Source organism: Leucoraja erinacea, chromosome 27, assembly GCF_028641065.1.
Source record: "Leucoraja erinacea ecotype New England chromosome 27, Leri_hhj_1, whole genome shotgun sequence".
Lineage (NCBI taxonomy): Eukaryota > Metazoa > Chordata > Chondrichthyes > Rajiformes > Rajidae > Leucoraja > Leucoraja erinaceus.
The window spans coordinates 18607178-18626315 of NC_073403.1; the positions used below are offsets into that span (position 1 = coordinate 18607178).

Consider the following 19138-nt stretch of genomic DNA (forward strand, 5'->3'; position numbering starts at 1 on the left):
GTAGGACTACACTGTGGTCATTTGCAGTTCTATTAACCCATACACATTGGAGTTGTGCAGGAACCCAGAGGACTGGATGGAACACATGATGGCCAGGACAATGTGCGAACATGCAGAGTCAGCATCCAAGGCCAGGATCAAGCCCAGGCCACTTGAACTGTGAGCCATTATCTCTACCATGCCACCTGGCACTGGACCTGGAGGCATAAAGTGTTGGAGTAACTCTGCGGGTTAGACAGCAGCTCAGAGAACATGAACATGGATTGGTGACGTTTCGAGTGAGGCCACATGCAAACTGGAGGAACAGCGCTTCCTCTTTGGAATCTTACAACCCGACAGTATAAACATTCAGTTCTCCAATTTTACGTAACCATAAAAGCCTCCCACCCTCCCCATATACCCCCCTCATCCTGCACACCCAGGACTTGCACCTATTCCCTCCCAGCATTTTGCATCTTTTTTTGAAATATCAGCAACTGCAGTTCCTTGTTTCTAATGGATCTTAGGGAATGGGAGCCAGAACTGGATCTTGAGGGTTGAGAACCAGCATTGGCTCTGGAGGAATGGAAGGCAGAATAGGATCTCAAAGAATGGGAGCCGGCACTGAATCTGGAGGGATGAGCCAACTCTGTTCAGAGTAATGGGAGCCTGCTCAGTCCGGAGTAATGGGAGCCAGCTCTGTCCGGAATAATGGGAGCCATCTCTGTCCGGAGGAGGTGGTCTGGGAGGAGGTGAAAACTGCCCAACGCATCATCGGTTCCTCACTCCCCTCCATTGAGTCTGTCCAGAGCAAGCTATGGACAGCTATGTGCCGACAAATGTTCATCATAGGTTAACCTTATCATTCCTGGGACCATTCTTGTAAAGGTCCTCTGGACCATCTCCACAGCACATCTTTCCTCAGATATGGTGCTCGAAATTGCTCACAATATTCCAAATGCGGCCTTACCAGCGCCTTATAGAGCCTCAGCATTGCATCTGTGTTTTTGTATACAAGCCCTTTTGAAATAAATGCCAGCATGAGTTTGCTTGAGTCATTGGTCTGCTATTTTTTTCACAAGCCCCCCAAATGAAGCAATTTATTCACAATGCAGAACAAGAAACTTCAAGCATATTGGTGATAATTTGTATTATTTTTTAATTATTTGAAATTAGATATACACAAATATTTCAGTAAATAATAACAGTGAGACTGCGCACTTTATTAATAAATCGACTAACTAATGCAACACAACATTCTGTGCAACACACAACCTGGAAATATCAGAGAAGTATTGCCTAATAACAGTATATTGCAGTTTAAACAGTGACCATTTAATAGATAACATAAACATTAAAAATAAAATGATTACAGGTAACTCACAACAGTGACTTTACAGACAATATGAATTTTCCTTCCATTTTAGTAAAAGGACAAACTATTGCTCAGCGGGCACAGCAAGTCACATAATTTACCATCAAATTAAGTATATAATACTGTACATTCACACACAATGTCGTATTTGTACAATGCAAAGATTTGACCAGTTTGAACACCAGTCCTTACTTAATTTAGAAAAAGCTACAAACAAAAATACTGCTCACAATCTGTTTGAGACATGGATACAAAATGTAACCACAGTTTCAAGTAAGCATTCACTAATAATCACCTGCATAATAAGACAATTACGTATTTTTTTGTTACTAAGAAAAATATTTTGACTTGCCTCTGTTTTTATTCGTAAAATCTTGACCAGAATACAAATAATTTCAATGCGCACATCACACAGAAAGTTCTCCACGACATGGAGAAGGCAAGAAGTATTAAAGAAGGATTAAAGGTAATATACAATTGCTGATTCTTAAAAATGAAAATGTGTAGTCCAAAATACACTCCTCAAATATAATTTCTATTGTTACTATCATTTTAAAAAACTCTTGATGCAAATGGAACAAAAAGTGTATTTTAATGTGCACCCAAAAGAAAAAGAAGCTAAGTGAATGTTTACTTAAATATTTATAATATTTTGAAATTCATAGTAAAAACTGCATGATTGGTCATTGTATTTGTATGGTACAGAAAAACACAAATCCAATAATCATGAGAAAAATATAATGTTCTTGTACTGAAATAACTTTTGACAAACTTCTTAACTTGGTACGGTAGACTTCAAAAATACTTTTTTTTGTGTGAATATAGCTCCAGGTTTATATTGTATAAGACTAGCGCTTGTAATTGTGTAATGACATTTTGTAAGACTGAGTAAGAATGTGATTCATCCTAACTTTGAATGAGTAATGATCATTTGCAGCATGAAAAGAGCAGGAAAATAACAGCCTTCCATGTACCTTCTTCAGCCTGCATTCTTTAGTGTATATTTACAACATGTGAGTAATATGTACAATTTCCAATGTCTCCTATTTGCTTCTCATTCTTCTCTAAGTGGTCACAGTTTTGGAAGCTTATGTCCATAAGTTAGACCATTGTCCTTTAAAATTTAGCTGAAACAACCAATTATTCATTGCCCACGCTTCAACTTTACTCATGTTTTAAGTTAAATGCATGGTATAATTTCATTGATGTGTAGATATTTTCATAAAGTGAAATATTTGAATAAAATGAAATGCAGACACTTTGAATAAAATGAAATGCAGACACTTTGAATAAATCTGACAAAGACCGACTTGGAACACCTGTGCATTTCATTTAATCCATCCATTTCATTAAAATGTCTAATATCTCTATATTTAATTTTATGCATAGACAGTTTGATGATGTGAATTATACAGATGGTTCAATTAAGTGAAACGCAAGGACATTTTGATGAGAATGCATTGGCATTCTATTTAACTTAAATGCATGGCAATATAAATACGTAAATGCATGATTATTCTGATTAGGTTAAATGCATGTATAACAAAATGCATAGGAAGTTTGTTGAAGTAAAAGTATAGGTCAATAAATAAATGGGTTTTTGATTAAACGAAGATATGGCCACTTTAATTTAGCGAAGTATACGCACATTTTGATGAATTAAATGCACTGATAATTGTTGATCTAAATGCACAAAGATATTGAAATGGATCGATGTCTTGAGTAAGTGAATATGCAGATATTTGAACAGGTGAATGCATTGACATTTTGATTAAATGGAGGATGAACATTTTGATTGTGTGAATGGATGAAAATTCTGATGAAGAGAATGAATGGAGAAAACAATGAACTAATTATTGGAATATTTTGATGAGGTGAATGTGAAGACATCCTGATTAATTACTATGCATGGATTTTTACATTACATGCTATGTATTGACAGATTAAATGAATATAGAGACATTTTGACCAAGTGAAATTCATGGACATATTCATGATTGATGTTTTCGATACAAACTTACCAATACAGAAATATTCAATATTTTAGACAGTCTGAATTAAATTATTCCAGACAATTTTGTTGCAATGCATGATCAGCAAGGTGAAGATTCCTCTTGGTACTAATTAGTGCCGACTGTTGGGCAATGCAACCCTGTAATATGCATTAAACTATGGATCGACGGGACAATTTCCCAATATCTTCATTGACTTTCAATGTTGGAGAGATAAATATCCATGAAAGAGACAAAATAACAATATACTCTGAAGCTTTTGCTATATATATACACATTTATATATGGAATCCATATATGGAATTATATATATATAAATAATATAAATTCCATATATGGAATTGGAGGTGGACATTTTTTAAAAAGTGTGACTGTAAATCAAAGGAATTTTGCTATTTTTCTTTCTATTAACACATGGACAAATGTTACATTATAAGGCACATCAGCAAGTTTTGTATGTCTACATTATTTCAGATCCTCTACTTTGGGCAGTGAATTATTTGATCCCTTTGCAAATGGTGACTATTCCTCCCACATCTAATTTGCAATGCTTTGGAATATGCTTTGAAGAGAAAATACAGAAGAACCAGGATCCCTGGCCAGGGGTCAGACCTGGACAATCGGAGGGAGCCTGGGTTGACCATATTACCAAAGCAGCACAAATTCATCCACAATCTCTTAAACATACTCACAATAAACTTATGACCTAAAGTGCAGTACTTTATCATGCATTTACGATTTAAGATGTCCGATGGAACCAAACGTCAGAAGTGGAGGACAATATGCTGTTGTGATCATACCACTGACTTGGGATGAATTTCCACTTTGATGTCTCACCAAAAAAAATCCCAAATGGTAAACTGCACAGAAGGCAATGATACCTAGGTTATAAAATTGACAGTTACCAAGTACTTCTAAAAGTGCCCTTCACTATAATAATAATGGCTTTAGACTTTAGAGATGCAGCGTGGCAACAGGCCCTTCGGCCCACCGACCAGTGATCACTCCGTACACCAGCACTATCCTCCACATTAGGGACAATTTGCAATTTACAGAAGCCAATAACCTACAAACCTGGACGTCTTTGTGGGAGGAAACCAGAGCACCCGGAGAGAGCCTATGCGGCCACAGGGAGAATGTACAAACTCTGTACAGACAGCACTCATAGTCAGGATTGAACCCGGATCTCTGATGCTGTAAGGCAGCAACTCTATCACAGCACCATCGTGGCATCTTTTATCTTTTTGAACGTGTGACAATCGGAGCTGAAAACCTCACATGGACCAGTCTATATCTGTGCAAAGCCTCAATGTAACCCTGTGCGGTAACAGTATTAGTTTAATCTTTGGTAAGGCAAAGTCAATGGACAAATAGCACCATGCAGCAACCACAGTGGGTGGCATTTCCCTTCATTACCAATTACACAACCAGTTCACAGATGGCCCATTGAAGTACAATCACACTCCAGCTGCCTTATCAACATATGTGACTTGGTCTCGGCCTATCATAGATATTCCCATGGTTCTCTCCATTTCTCCAGCCATCTACTCTGCAAATTCCAATGATCTTTCTCACTTTATCTTTCCCAGATCTGATGTAGGGATTCCGTACCTGAAACAGTAGCTTTACTTACCAAATTGCTCAGGAACATGAAAACAGGAAAGATCACGCAATGCCTCATGACTATTCAACTAATTAGTGCCATCAAGCCAGAATAGTTTTCCATAACAATGGATGGTATCGGGTCTGGTTTAGGTTTATTATTGTTGTGTGTACCACAGTACAGTGAAAGGCTTTGTTTTGCATGCTATCCAAACAGATGATATATCTATATTACTAAAAGTCTGATCTTGACCGCTTTTGGCCTACTGTGCTGCGATTTCCGACAGAACGCCGCCACCTATGGCCGTCATTTTTGGCCACCTCGCTCAGAGCCCCCCTCCACCTTACGGGTGCGGAGGATTTTTCCCATCGATGACAAATCAGAAAGATATTAATGTTTTAAAAAAATTCACCATTCTCTCTGCTGTCCCTGCTGGAGGGAGGGAGGGGGAGGGACTATAAAACCAGGAAGTGGTGTGCCTCACTCACTCTCTGCAAGATGAAGGTCATGTCTCTCTGAGCACTGAATAACACTGAACAAATGTCTACACAACTGTGAGTACCCTTAATGTGGTTTGAAAATGAAAATATGGTTGGTTTGAAGTATAAAGGTACTGCCTGCAAATGGTTGTTTGGGGGGTTTAGGTTGAAGTAAAAAGGCACCCTCTCTCTCTCTCACCCTCCTCTCTCTCCCCACCTCTCTCTCCCTATCCCTCTCTCTTTCTCTCTCCCCCATCTCTCTCGCTTTCTCTCTCTCCCCTTCTCTCTCCCCCCTTTCTCTCTCCCCCTCTCTCCCCCCCCCCCCCCCCCCCTCCCCCCCCCCTTCCCCCCCCCCCCTCCCCCCCCCCCCCTCTCTCTCCCCCCCCCTCTCTCTCTCCCCCCTCTCTCTCTCCCTCCCTCTCTCCCTCCCCCTCTCTCCCCCCCTCCCTCTCCCCCTCCCCCCTCCCCCCTCCCCCCCCCCCTCTCATATCTCTCTCCCCCCCCTCTCTCTCCACTCCCCCCTCTCTCCCCCCTCTCCTCCTCCATCTTCTCTCCTCCTCCCCCTCTCTCACTTTTCCTCTCCCCCCTGTCTCACACTCTCCCCCCCCCCCCCCCCCTCCCCCCCTAAACCCCTCTCTCCCCTCCACACCCCCCCTACCCCCTTCCCTCCACCCCCCCCCTCCCCACCTCTCCCCCCTCTCAGCACCCCCCCCCTCTCTCTCCCCCTCACTCTCACCCCCTCGCTCCTCCCCTCCACTCTCTCCTCCCCCCCCCCCCCTCCTCCCCTCTCCTCCCCTCCTCCTCCTCTCTCTCCCCCCCTCCTCCCCCACCTTTCCCCCTCACCCACCCTCCTTCTTCTCCTCCCCTCCACCCCCCTCTCCCTTTCTCCCCTCTCTCTGTCTCTGCCCCATCTCTCTCTGCCCTCACGCTCTACCTCCCCCTCCTCTCTAGATGCGACTGCAAATTGGGGGCTATGCGTCAGTAGATAGGGTGGTTATGGGGTAAAAGGAGCAAATTAATAATATTAATATAATATCAAGGGGGGTAATTAGCGTGTGTCCGGGGGGGGGGGGGGGATAGTTAGTGTGTGTGACGCTGCATGCCGTGTGATGCCGCATGCCCCCCCCCCCCCCCCCCCCACCGCACGTTGGGGGAACACTTGGTCTGGTACTATATATAAATACAGTCAAGTCAAACTCAAGTCCAAAAGATGGAGCAAAGCGGAAGAAACATAGTGCAGAAGATAATTCTCAGCATTGGAACACATGTTCCATGGACAAAGTAGAAATCATTTTATTTCAGATTTTCAACAACTACAGTGTTTTTTTTAATTAACATGGCCCATTTATTTGATTTATTGGTATTCACCATAAATCAATGTATTGATCATTGTGGCTGTAAATGAAACACATAGCATATTACACAAGAACAAGCCCCTTGCCCCACGATATTTGTGCCGAAAAGGATGCCACGATAAACTAATCTTCTCTGCCTGCACATGATCCAAATCACGCCACTCCCTGCGTATCCATGTACCTGTCTAAAAGCTTCCACTACCTGTACAAAATAACCTGCCCCGCACATCTCCTTTAAAGCTTGCCCAGCTTACCCTCTCTATGCCCTGCCATGCTCTCGTCTTTGACAAATCCACTCTGGGAAAAATGCTCTGTCTACCCTATCAATGCCTCTCATAATTCCTATCTACTTCTATCCGGTCCCCCCACAACCATCGATGTTCCAGAAGAAACAGCATGAATACTCCAAATGTGGTGCATGTAAAGTCTTTGAGCTGTATCTTTAGAATCAGTTGCTTGATATGTGTACAAAAGACACAAAGCGACCTTTGTTTGACAGATTTGTTTGAAAGATAGATTTTGGATAGGCGCGTGGAAGCTTAGAGAACAGGGAGAAATGGATCATGTACAGGAAGTTGAGATCAGGTTCACTTTGTATTATGTTCGGCACAAACATTGTGAGCCTAAGGGCCCATTCGTGTACTGTACTGTTTTATGTTCTATATGTTAACATATAACCATATAACAATTACAGCACGGAAACAGGCCATCTCGACCCTTCTAGTCCGTGCCGAACACATAATCTCCCCTAGTCCCATATACCTGCGCTCAGACCATAACCCTCCATTCCCTTCCCATCCATTGTTATGCAGCATATCAAAAATAGTCTACCTGCCGACCCACTGCAGTTTGCCTACATGTGAGAAATTATTTGTTTTTTTGGCCTAATTCGAAAGACATTTCCAAAACTCTTTGGAATTTCCTGCAAGAAGCCGAGAGAACCTAAAGCAAATCATCGCATAGAAACAAGGAGCTGCAGATGATGGTTTACACAAAAGGACACTGACAGATGATATTGACCTCTAATGTGTTTATACTACTTTCCAAATTCAAGCATATAATGTTTGAAAGAGCATTAAAATTTGTAAACATAAACAGCTTCAACTTTTTTCCAATTAGATTAATGAACTTATTTATTTAGCGAATGCAAAGTCCTTTAGCCAAGCAGTTGACTCTTGATTTGCTGTATGAAGGGTGACAAGTCCTCCTTTGAGTCTTTGTTGCGGGCATGCTTCAATGATGTGTTGCATTGTTTACTGCTCTCCACAAGCACACCGTGGGGTTGGACTGCTGCCCCATTTGTGAAGGCTGGCCAAGCAGGGGCCATGTCCAGTCCTGAATCTATTCAGCATCGTCCACTGCTTCCTTGGGAGATTGGTGCCAGGGACCGGTAGGGTGGGGTCTGACACCAGATGTTTATTTGGGACGTCCTTGGACTCCCATTCCCTTTTCCAAGCTGATTGGATGGTGAAATCAGCTGGTGGTGGGTTCTTCCAAATTGGTCGTCTAGATGGAAGTCGAGCGGTGGGTGGGTTGAAGATGTCCATGTGAATTGGCAGGTGAGGGGAGTTTTTGGTCTTTTGGAGCATCCTTTGAGTGAGGACTACTCGCCGGATGTGTGGAGGGGCTATGTTGGATAGGACAGGGAGCCAGGGGAGTGGTGTTGAGCGGATTGTTCCTGTGATGATCCTCATTGTTGAGTTCAATTGGGTGTCCACATGGTGTGTGTGGGATGACCTGGACCAAACAGGGGCACAATATTCGGCTGAAGAAAATGCAAGGGCTAGTGCTGAAATGCGCAGTGTGGGGGCTGCTGCCCCCCACTTTGAGCCAGCAAGCTTACTGAGGAGATTGTTTCTGGACTTCACCTTAGCTGCTGTTCTTTTGAGATGTTCCTTGAAGGATAGGGTCCTGTCAAGGGTCACTCCGAGATAGGTTGTAGTGGGGGCATACTTCAGTTTGGTCCTGCTCAGATAGATGTTTGGTTCTCTTGTGGCTTCTGCATTATGGAGGTGGAACACACTGGAGACCGTTTTTTCTGGGCTTGGTTTTAGGCGCCAGGTTTTGCAGTACTTGTCCAGTTTAGCAAGGTCTTCATTGAGCACCTGTTCCAATGTACCAAAATCTGGTGCTTGGAAGGCCAAACAGATGTCATCTGCATAGATGAATTTGCGGGATTTGGTGGTGGGTAGGTCATTTGTGTAAAGGTTGAACAGGGTTGGGGCTAAGACTGACCCTTGCGGGAGCCCATTCTTCTGCGTTCTCCATGCACTCTTGTTCTGACCAAGGTGAACTCTGAACCTGCGATTGGAGAGCAGAGATTTGATGGTTTCTGATGCCCAGGCAGGGAGTGCTTTGGTGAGTTTTAGGAGGAGGCCTTTGTGCCACACAGTGTCATAGGCTGCGGTGAGATCAAGGAACTAAAAATTGGTGGTTGCATTTATTTTGGCAACTTGACACAGGCATGTACAAGCATGCATTTTAAAATGCTTCAAAATACTTGCACAATGATAGAAAATTATGTACTATATACACGTTGTAAATTTTAGTTTAATTTAGTTTAGAGATTCAGCAAGGAAATAGGCCCTCTGGCCCACCGAGTCCGTGCTGACCAGCGACCACCGTACATTAGCACTATCCTATGCACTAGGGACAATTTACAATCTTTACCAAAGCCAATTGACCTACAAACCTGTCCGTCTTTGAAGTGTGGGAGAAAAACCAGAACACGCGGAGATAACCCATGCAGGTCACATAGAGAATGTACAAATTCCGCACAGACAGCTCCTGTAGTCAGGGTTGAATCCTGGACTCTGGCGCTGTAAGGCAGCAACTCTACCAATGCACCACCATGGCATATAATTGGAATATTAAATATATTTAATATTGATTAAAGTTCATTGTGGAGTAAATAAATGAAAGCTTTGATAAAGAAGGAAATGAGCTTACACGAAGTTTAGGCACACACGTAGGTTACTAGAAGGATTATAAAGGAGAAGATGGTGGCAGTGAGTTTCAAAGGGCTAAACTCCTGAGAGTGCTGCCTTTGGTGAGGTGAAAGCTTAAATACATGAATCATTGAGTCAAAAAACAAGAGAGCTTGGATGGATGCCTCCAAAACCAGTGTCGATCAAGATTCATGGACACCCAACAAAGTAACTCCATAGTTTCCACCAGAGAAAACTATGACCAGATTAGAACATAAAACTTAGAAAACTACAGTACAGGAACAGGCCCGCATTGCATGTGTTAATTATAATGCCAAAATAAATTAATCTCATCTATCAACACATGATCCACATCCCTCCAATCCCAGCATATCCATGTGCCTATTTCAAAGCTTCTTAATCGCCTCTAACATATTTGCCTCCAGCACACCCCTCAAAGCACGTTTCAGGCACTCAACTGTGTAAAAAACTTCCTCTACACATCTCTTTTACATTTTTCCCTTCTCACCTTCAGTTTATACCCTCTAGTCTAACTCTAGTGGCATAACTCCCTCGGAAAAAGGGTCCTGACTCTCCAACCCATTTAGGCTTCTCATAATTGTATATACTTCTGTCAGGTCTCCCCTCAACATCCAGCAATCCATTGAAAACAATCATTTTGTTCAATGTTCCATGTAGCTATACCTCAAACAGTTCATCAAGCATGACAGCGCTTTCATCAGTGTCTTCTGACTTATCAGTAAAAGCACTGAACCATAACTTTTGTACTGGAGAAGGGTCACAAATGTTTACAATTCTATTGATCATCTGTGCTCACCTGGAAAACACAGTTGTATAAAGTATGACAGAAAATAGTAGATTTGCAAAACTCTACATATATTGTTTTTGCTAAATGTAATCTACAGCAATTGTACATTTTACAGCAATTGTATACCATCTCTCCTTTTTTTCCAAATTAAATTCATACCAAGTCTAATTTTTCCATTGATAAATTCTTCATGTTACATATATAGAGATTCTTTAAATCTGTTACAAAGTTAAAAATACAATAAAAAACAACATTTTAAAAGCACCCTCGATGGATTGTTTAAAAAAATGATCTTCAATATATTAACTGATCAATTATAGAGATGGGTTTGATCTGTAGTCACTGGACACAAAATCTCTTTACAATTGGCTAGTAATAGAAATACATCATAAAGCAAAATCTATAAGGATAATCATATTTTTAATTAAGAACAATATCTGTTGTTATTCATCTATTATCACAGCTTATCCTCAAGTTGGCAAAGGTAAAATGCTTTCTGATAACTCGTAGAGATTGGACAAGTATAATAGGTATGTGGATGTCTTGTCTCATTGGGACCCAGTGTCCTGGGCGACTGATGTGAATTCAAATCTCACCACTGCAACTTGAGAATTTGAATTTAAGCAATTAAATAAAATGTAAAAATAAAATTTAGTACCTATAAAGTTAATCATAGAAGTTGTACATTTACGTGATACTCCAGCAAGCCATGAAATGCTGGAGGAACTCACAAGATCAGGCAGCATGTGTGAAAGGGAATGGGCAATCTGAGAAAGGGATCCGACCTGAAACGTCGTCTGTCCATTCCTTCCGCAGGTGCTGCCTGACCCACTGAGTTTCTGCAGCACTTCGTGCCTGCTCAAGTTTCCAGCCTCCGCAAAGCTTCATTCATGGAGTGGATATGGTGGGAGTTTTAAGTGAAGGAAATTTACCATCTTCATCACCTCTGGTCTATATGGGATCTGAGATCCACAAGTGTGGTCTGAGATAGATATCCTCTGGAATCGCTAAGAAACCCCTCCGACCTGAAGTGATTGGGGCAGACAGCAAGTGACTTTGAAACCAACATTCCATGAAAGAATAAATGAAACAAATTAAAGGACACAGAAATGTGTCCATGATTACTTGCTATGTGCATGATACTCAGCTTATTATATACCATTTCTGAAATCACAAATACCAGAGCAGTGTGAGTATGGTGAACAAGGATAAATTTCACTTTTTCAGTACAGCTATCAACGCGAGGAACTTTCTTGGTCTTGCATGTGTGGAGAAGGAGGCAAACTAGAAAATAATCTAAAGTGTTTACATTGAAAGATTCAATATTATAAACAAGACATCTCTCAAGTAAAAGCTAATGAAACAAGGCCCTACAAAAAATATTCTAATAATACTAAGATTTCAATGGAAATGTCTATCCCTTAGAGTAACACATGGAATATTTCAACAAGTGAATTTGTGTGTATCAGTTTCAGAAAATAAAAAAAATTGAAATGCAGAAAATGTTATCCTCAGCAAATCAGGCAGCATCTGTGAAGATGTATAGTATTAATTCATCAGTCTAGAAACATTAATGCTGTTTCTCCTTTCATAAATGCTTCTGCACTGCTGAATACTTCCATCACTTCTTTTACTTCAGATTTTGAGCATTTTGCCACGAGTGCTTTCTGTTCATTTTTTAATCCTAGTTTTATTACATTTTAGCCAATATTTTATAGAAATATTGATTGGTTGATTGAAACACACTTTGGCCCACCACTATCATGTTGACCATTGATCACCTATTCATACTAGTTCTATATTATCCCACTTTCTCATCCACTCCCTGCAGTTAAGGGGCAATTTACAGAGGCCAATTAACGTACAAACCCGCATGTCTTGGAATGTGGGAGCAAACCAGGTCACAGGTAGAAAGTGCAATGCCCACACAGACAGCGTCGAGGGTCAGGATCGAACCTGGATCTCTGGTGCTGTGAAACAGTAGCTCTGCCAGCTGCGTCTCTGTGCCACCTTTGGAACAATGAAATAGATTGAAAAAACTAAAAAAATGTCTGGACTTCCACCTTGATGAGTCTGGCTTTTGTTGCAGCCCACAGTATTCCAATGAAGTTAAACGTTATGGTTCAGTTACCAAGGGTTACTGATTATTAACTTACTGTATTATTCATTATTGTATATTTATTAGTGTGTTATTGCATTAGTGGGCCATGTAAAGCTGCAGCAAGTAAGTATTTCATTGTTCTGGTGCACATTGTTCTGGTACATATGACAATTGAAGAGCATTCAATTTTGCAATGACAATACATAAACTGGAACTAAAGTTGATGAACTTGATCCAATTCAGCTCATGTTTTAAGATTGTGAATATACATCACTATTGCTGTGAAAGTGTAATTCATAATTTGGAATAACAACTTTGTTATTTTGTTATGGGCATAACATACTTGACATACTTAAATTATATTAATGTAAAAAAACTAAACTCTTTCTATCATTGAAAACACTTTCAGCACAACTTATACCTCAGCAGTAAACTTGAAGGCAGTACCCCATGAAATGCCCAATTAACCATTGTTTTCTCCCACTCGTAAACCACTAAAAAGAGATACTCACTCACAGAGAACCTTATTATTAGTAAATATTAGATTAAATCTGAATTAAAAACACTAGAGAAGAAGGCCTGTAGGAAACAACCAGTGCTAAGTCAATGCCACAGTTGTGCCCGACTTGATGAACAATTTGAAGGAGTCACAAGTGTAAGACAGTCTGGGTTAAACCTGTGCTGACCATTATGAGCACATGTGCTTTAACATGTTTCTACAAAATACATCCTCCACCATTTAATTAACACATCAATATATGTATGTTCAAGTAGTTTGCCTTCTTGAAAAACAGAGAACTGAACCAAACAATTGTATTAAAGCATTCATGTGCAAATATTTCTTATGTGTGCAGTTATTGCTACACAACTGGGACCCCAGGATTCAGCAGCCTCAAGTAAGTGTACAACTGAAACACATTTTGACAGAATCCTTTGCAAATTAATGGCAATGACTTCCAGTTTGATTCTGGACAACAATCATTCAATTCAAATTCTGACACTTGTCCATTTTAGGGTAATTTAAAAGCATTGAAATGGAATAAAAGTGAAAATGTTTAAACAAACCCAATAACTTAGATTCCAACACCAATGTGCCCAGGATTATTTTCCTTCAAGTGGAATTGTGCCAATTATTTCTGAAAACAGAAAATGCTGGAAAACCTTGGTACATCAGGATGGATCAGCAAGAATTTCAGGTTGAGATGCTTCCTTTTCCAGAATACTTTTCAGCTATAGTTCTATGTTACCCCATTTTTACATCTGACACACTTTTCTTCTCAGATTCCCACCAACCACAATATCGTACATTGCATAGTTGTTCATTGTCCTGGTGAAATGCTGCAAAGAGCAGTAAAAGTCCGTCTTCCTCTTCTTTCCTTTCCACCTATATCCCTCTCACTGTCTTTACATTTAATCCCCTTTCTCTCCTTATCTGAGAGCCTTTTATCTCCTTTCCATCTTTACCCTTTGACCAACCATATGTAAATAAAAACCCACTCGTATCCACCCATCACTTGCCAGGCTTTGTCAGGCACCCACCTCTTTTCCAGTTTTCTCCCCCTCCCCCACTACAGTCAGAAAAAGGGTCACAATCCAAAACTTTTTGTTTAGAGATATAGTGTGGAATAGCCATGCCATTAATCGCCCATACACTAGTTCCATATTATCCCACTTTCGCATCCTACACATTAGGGGCAATTTACAGAGGCCAATTAACCTACAAACCTGCACATCTTTGGGATGTGGGAGGCAATGGGAGCACCCAGAGAAAACCCACACGGTCACAGGAGGAATGTGTAAACTCCACACAGATAGCACCTGAGGTCAGGATCGAAGCCGGGACTCTGGCGCTGTGAAACAGCAGTTCTGCCACTTTGCCACCTGTCCATTCCCTCCACTGACCCGCTGAGTTAATCCAGCACTTTGAGTTTTACTCAAGACTCCAGCATCTGCAGGTTCTTATGTATCTAATGTTTTATCTTGTTAATTGAATTGATATAATCTAGCAGAATCTGCCATAAATCAACAAACTGGACACCAATGCCAATGGAATTTGCCCATTTCATAATTGTTTGAACAACAAAATCATAAAAGTAACATGGGAGCATTCCCATCCCTTCCTTTCATAACCATTTAATTTAAGATTTAATGTTGATTGGCACAAATATATTGGTTAGAAGCATGACACGTTGCCTCCTTATGACTTGTCCAAATTGGTGTCCCTTTATATCTAAGGGACTTTTTCTACAAAGTTAATGGTGCTCTGTGTAAAACATATTTCTCTACCCCTTTGGAAGAACATTAGTAGACCCAGCTCACAGGCACCCACTGGGGCTCTATGCAGAGTTTCTCCATGACTGTCTGAAGCTTTTGGAAGGCCTTGTCAAGATTATCATTCATAATGGTGAGATCGAAGTAGTGGTTGTATGCTCGCTGGATGCGGGAGCTCTCGTCCACAGTTTTCTTCAAATCTGTGTCCTTAAAATGAATAAAATAGAATGCGGAATTATTTGCACTTTGATGGTACATGCATGTGCTCTGTCTCACAAAATAATTAAAAAGCATAACAGATTAACAGACAAATTATAAAGGGCTGTGAGATTGAAATTTATAAGGAGAACCAAACTTTGGAGTTAGAAGTGCAGCCATCTCCACCTTGTGAGGCCAAGACCCAGTTTCTATCTCCGAGTACCTGCTCAATAATTGCTCAAGAGTAGCATGGTGGCACAGCGGTAGAGTTGTTGCCTTACAGCGCCAGAGACCCAAGTTCAATCCTGACGACAGGGGGGTTGTCTGCACGGAGTTTGTACATTTTCCCCATGACCTGCGTGGGTTTCTCTGGGAACTCCGGTTTTCTCCCACACATTGTAAAATTGTCCCTAGTGTGTGTAGGATTGTGTTAATGTGCTGGCATCACTGGTCGACGCAGACTTGGTGGGCCGAAGGGCCTATTTCCGCACTGCATCTCTAAACTAAATTAAACTATGCATTGATGCTTAAGGTCTCATGAAGAGTTCAACTGAGATCGTTCTAAGAGATCAAGGCATTACTTCCTTTGAGATGACAAACGAGGCCAACATGAGATCCACAGACTGTGACATACACCCAACTCCTCGGGAATATGTGCGACACTGCCACTAACCAGCCCACTACTATGGTAGATGTGCTAACGATTTAATTATGAATGAGATCAATTCTTGTAGATTATAAAGGAACTGTCATCGTTTTATAAGATTGGTTTGCAGCTATGTGATATTTTCACACCCTCCTTACATTTTTCTGTGCTATTGGAATGAATTTATGTATATTTTAATGTGTTTGTGCTTCAAGCATTTTCATTCTTTAATGTTTAGTTTCAATAATAGTTCTCGAATACTGTTAAATGTTTTTGCTTGCCAGGAATTTTAATTTTGTCTGCAAGTGTGGCTTCATCAGCTTAGATTAGAGAAGCAGCATGGAAACAGGCCGTTTGGCTAACTGAGTCCACTGCGAGCACCGACCAACCATACACTTATTCTATCCTACACACTAGGAACAATTCACAGATGCCAATTGCGCATGTGTGGGAAGAAACAGGAGCACCTGGAGAAAACCCACACAGTCACAGGAAGAATGTACAAACTCCATACAGACGATCAGGATCAAATCTGGGTCTCTGGTAAGGCAGCAACTGTACCTCTGTGCCACAGTGCTGCCTCGGTGTAAAAGAATTTCAGTAGGTGAGCTTTTTCAGGGTTTGCAAGCAGTAAAGATCAAAGCATCCTCTGTTCATTGATCAATCTTGGGAGCTCAGGATCAGGTTTTGAGGGGTATCAACCATGGGAGGAGTTTTACTGAAGAAACACCCAACTTAAATTTCTGTGAAATGCTTATTGGTTAATTGAAAGTTGCAGCATGGAAACAGACACGTCAGCCCATCGATTCCTAGCTGACTATTGATCACCCATTCACACTAGTTCCATGTTATCCCACTTTCCCATCCAATCAAATTCTGTTGCTTTATTATTAAAGAGGTGTTTAATTTTACTTACCAGTGTCAACAGTACTGAAAGATTGTTAATGAGTTGAAATGTGATGACTGTGCCGAGAAGTACATAGATTTATAAAAATGCAACTTACAGTTAATTGTTTTGTTGTAACTCCCACATCAATAGCTGCCCTGTGCATTGCTCGAAGTGTGTCCAAGTCTGGAGCCTCAATAAATACCACATAAGGCATGAATTCAGATGTCCGTAGAACCTTCAGTGCCTGCAAAAGATTTGAACACTAAATGACTGTCTCGTGGAGTATAGAACGGTACAGCACAGGAACAGGCCCTTCAGCCCACAATGTCTGTGGCGAGCACAATGTCGATATAAATTAACTTCCTCAGCCTGCATATGATCCATATCCCTCCATTACCTGCATAGCCGTGTGCCTCTCTTAAACTCCACCACCACTCCTGGAAGCATATTCAAGGCACCTACCAACCTAGAGATAGCCAAAAAAAACTACCCCTCACATCTCTTTGCCCATTTGCCTCATTTAAACTTTGCCTCTCGCACATAAAACTTGGCCCTCTAGTCTTTGACATTTCCACCCTGGGAAAAAAATATTGATTGTCTACCCTGTCTATACCTCTCAGAATTTTAAATATCCCCTCAGCATTCAAAGACTAGAGGAAATAATCAGGTTTTACCCAACCAATAATAGAACATAGACACAAGCTGTAGTAACTCAGCGGGATAGGCAGCATCTCTGGAGAGAAGGAATGGGTGACATTTCGGAGGAGAGACCCTTCTTCAGACTGGTTATGGATAAGGGAGACAAGAGATATAGACGATGATGTGGAGAGATAAAGAACAATGAATGAAAGATATGCAAAAAGTAACAATGATAAATGAAACAGGCCATTGTTAGCTGTTTTTAGCATCTTTGGTTTGTAGGGTGAAAATGAGAAGCTAGTGTGACTTGGGTGGAGGAGGGATAGAAAGAGAGGGAATGCCGGGGCTACCTGAAGTGAGAGAAATCAATATTCATACCACTGGGCTGCAAGCTGCCCAAGCGAAATATGTGATGCTGTTCCTCCAATTTGCGTTTAGCCTCACTCTGACAATGGAGGAGACCGAGGACAGAAAGATCTGTGTAGGAATGGGAAGGAGAATTAAAGTGTCCAGCAACCGGGAGATCAGATTGGTTCAGGCGGGCTGAGCAAAGGCATACCGCGAAACGATCACCCATTCTGTCCGCCGATGTATAAGAGTCCCCATCTTGAACAAACTGATGCAGTAGATGAGGTTGGAGGAGGTGCAAGTGAACCTCTACCTAACCTGAAAGGACTGTTGGGGACCCTGGACAGAGTCGAGGGAGGAGGTGTAGCAACAGGTGTTGCATCTTCTACGGTTACAGAGGAAGGTACCTGGGGAGGGGGTGCTTTGGGTGGAAAGGGATGAGTTAACCAGGGAGTTGTTGAACGAACAATCTCTGCAGAAGGCGAAAAGGGGTGGAGATGGGAAAATGTAGCTAATGGTGGGATCCCGTTGGAGGTGCTGAAATTTTCGAAGGATTAAGTGTTGTATGCGACAGCTGATGGGGTGGATGGTAAGGACTAGGGGGACTGTCTCTGTTGCGACTGGGGGGGGGGGGGGCGCAAGGGTGGAGCTGTACGGTACCGAGGAGACATGAGTGAGGGCCACATCTATGATGGGAGAGAGGACCCCCATTCCCTAAAGAATGAGGACTTCTTGGATGTTCGAGTACGGAACACCTCATCAGATGCGGTGTAGACGGAGGAATTGGGAGTATGGGATAGTCTTTGCAGGAAGCACAGTGCGAAGAAGTATAGTCGAGATAGTTGTGGGAGTCAGTGGGTTTGTAATAGATGTCAGTCAATCGTCTATTTCCTGTGATGGAGACTGTGCGATCAAGAAAGGGGAGGGAGGTGTCGGAGATGATCCAAGTAAATTTGAGTGCAGGATGAAAATTGTTGTTGAAGTTGATGAAGTCCATGAGTTCTGCATGGGTGCAGGAGGTACCACAGATGCAGTCATCAATGTAATGGAGATAGAATTCAGGGATAGGGCCAGTGTACACCTGAAACAGGGATTGTTCAACGCACACCTACAAAGAGGCAGGCATAGCTGGGGTCCATGCAGGGGCCCATAGCTACGCCTTGGACTTGGAGGAAGTGGGAGGAGTCAAATAAGTTGTCGAGGGTGACGACCAGTTCCGCTAGGCGGAGTAGAATGTTAGTAGAGGCAAATTGAATGGTTCTGCGATCAAGGAAGAAACGGAAGAAAAGTCCTTCCTGGTGGGGGATGGAGGTGCAGGGTGACTGATCGTCCATAGTAAAGATGAGGGAGTGGGGGCTCGGAAAGCGGGCGTTATCAGAGACAAAGGGCATGTGCGGTATCTTGGACATAGGTCGGGAGAGATTGGTTTTGGACATAGGTCAGATTTATATCCTCTATTCCAGGCAGCATTCTGGTAATCCTCCTCG

General features: G+C 41.8%; 1 protein-coding gene across 2 annotated transcripts in view; it reads right to left on the bottom strand.

Annotated features, from left to right (window-relative positions):
* Positions 1-9222: 9222 nt before the first annotated feature.
* Positions 9223-19138, bottom strand: part of mpp2b (MAGUK p55 scaffold protein 2b) — a 528409-nt gene continuing 518493 nt past the window's right edge. For both annotated transcript variants that reach the window (XM_055657232.1, XM_055657233.1), the window contains 2 exons: positions 16780-16908; positions 9223-15138 (listed from right to left, as the gene is read on the bottom strand). In XM_055657232.1, coding sequence (XP_055513207.1) covers positions 14962-15138; positions 16780-16908 — 306 coding nt within the window. In that variant the 3' untranslated portion in view covers positions 9223-14961. The remainder of the gene's footprint in view (positions 15139-16779; positions 16909-19138) is intronic.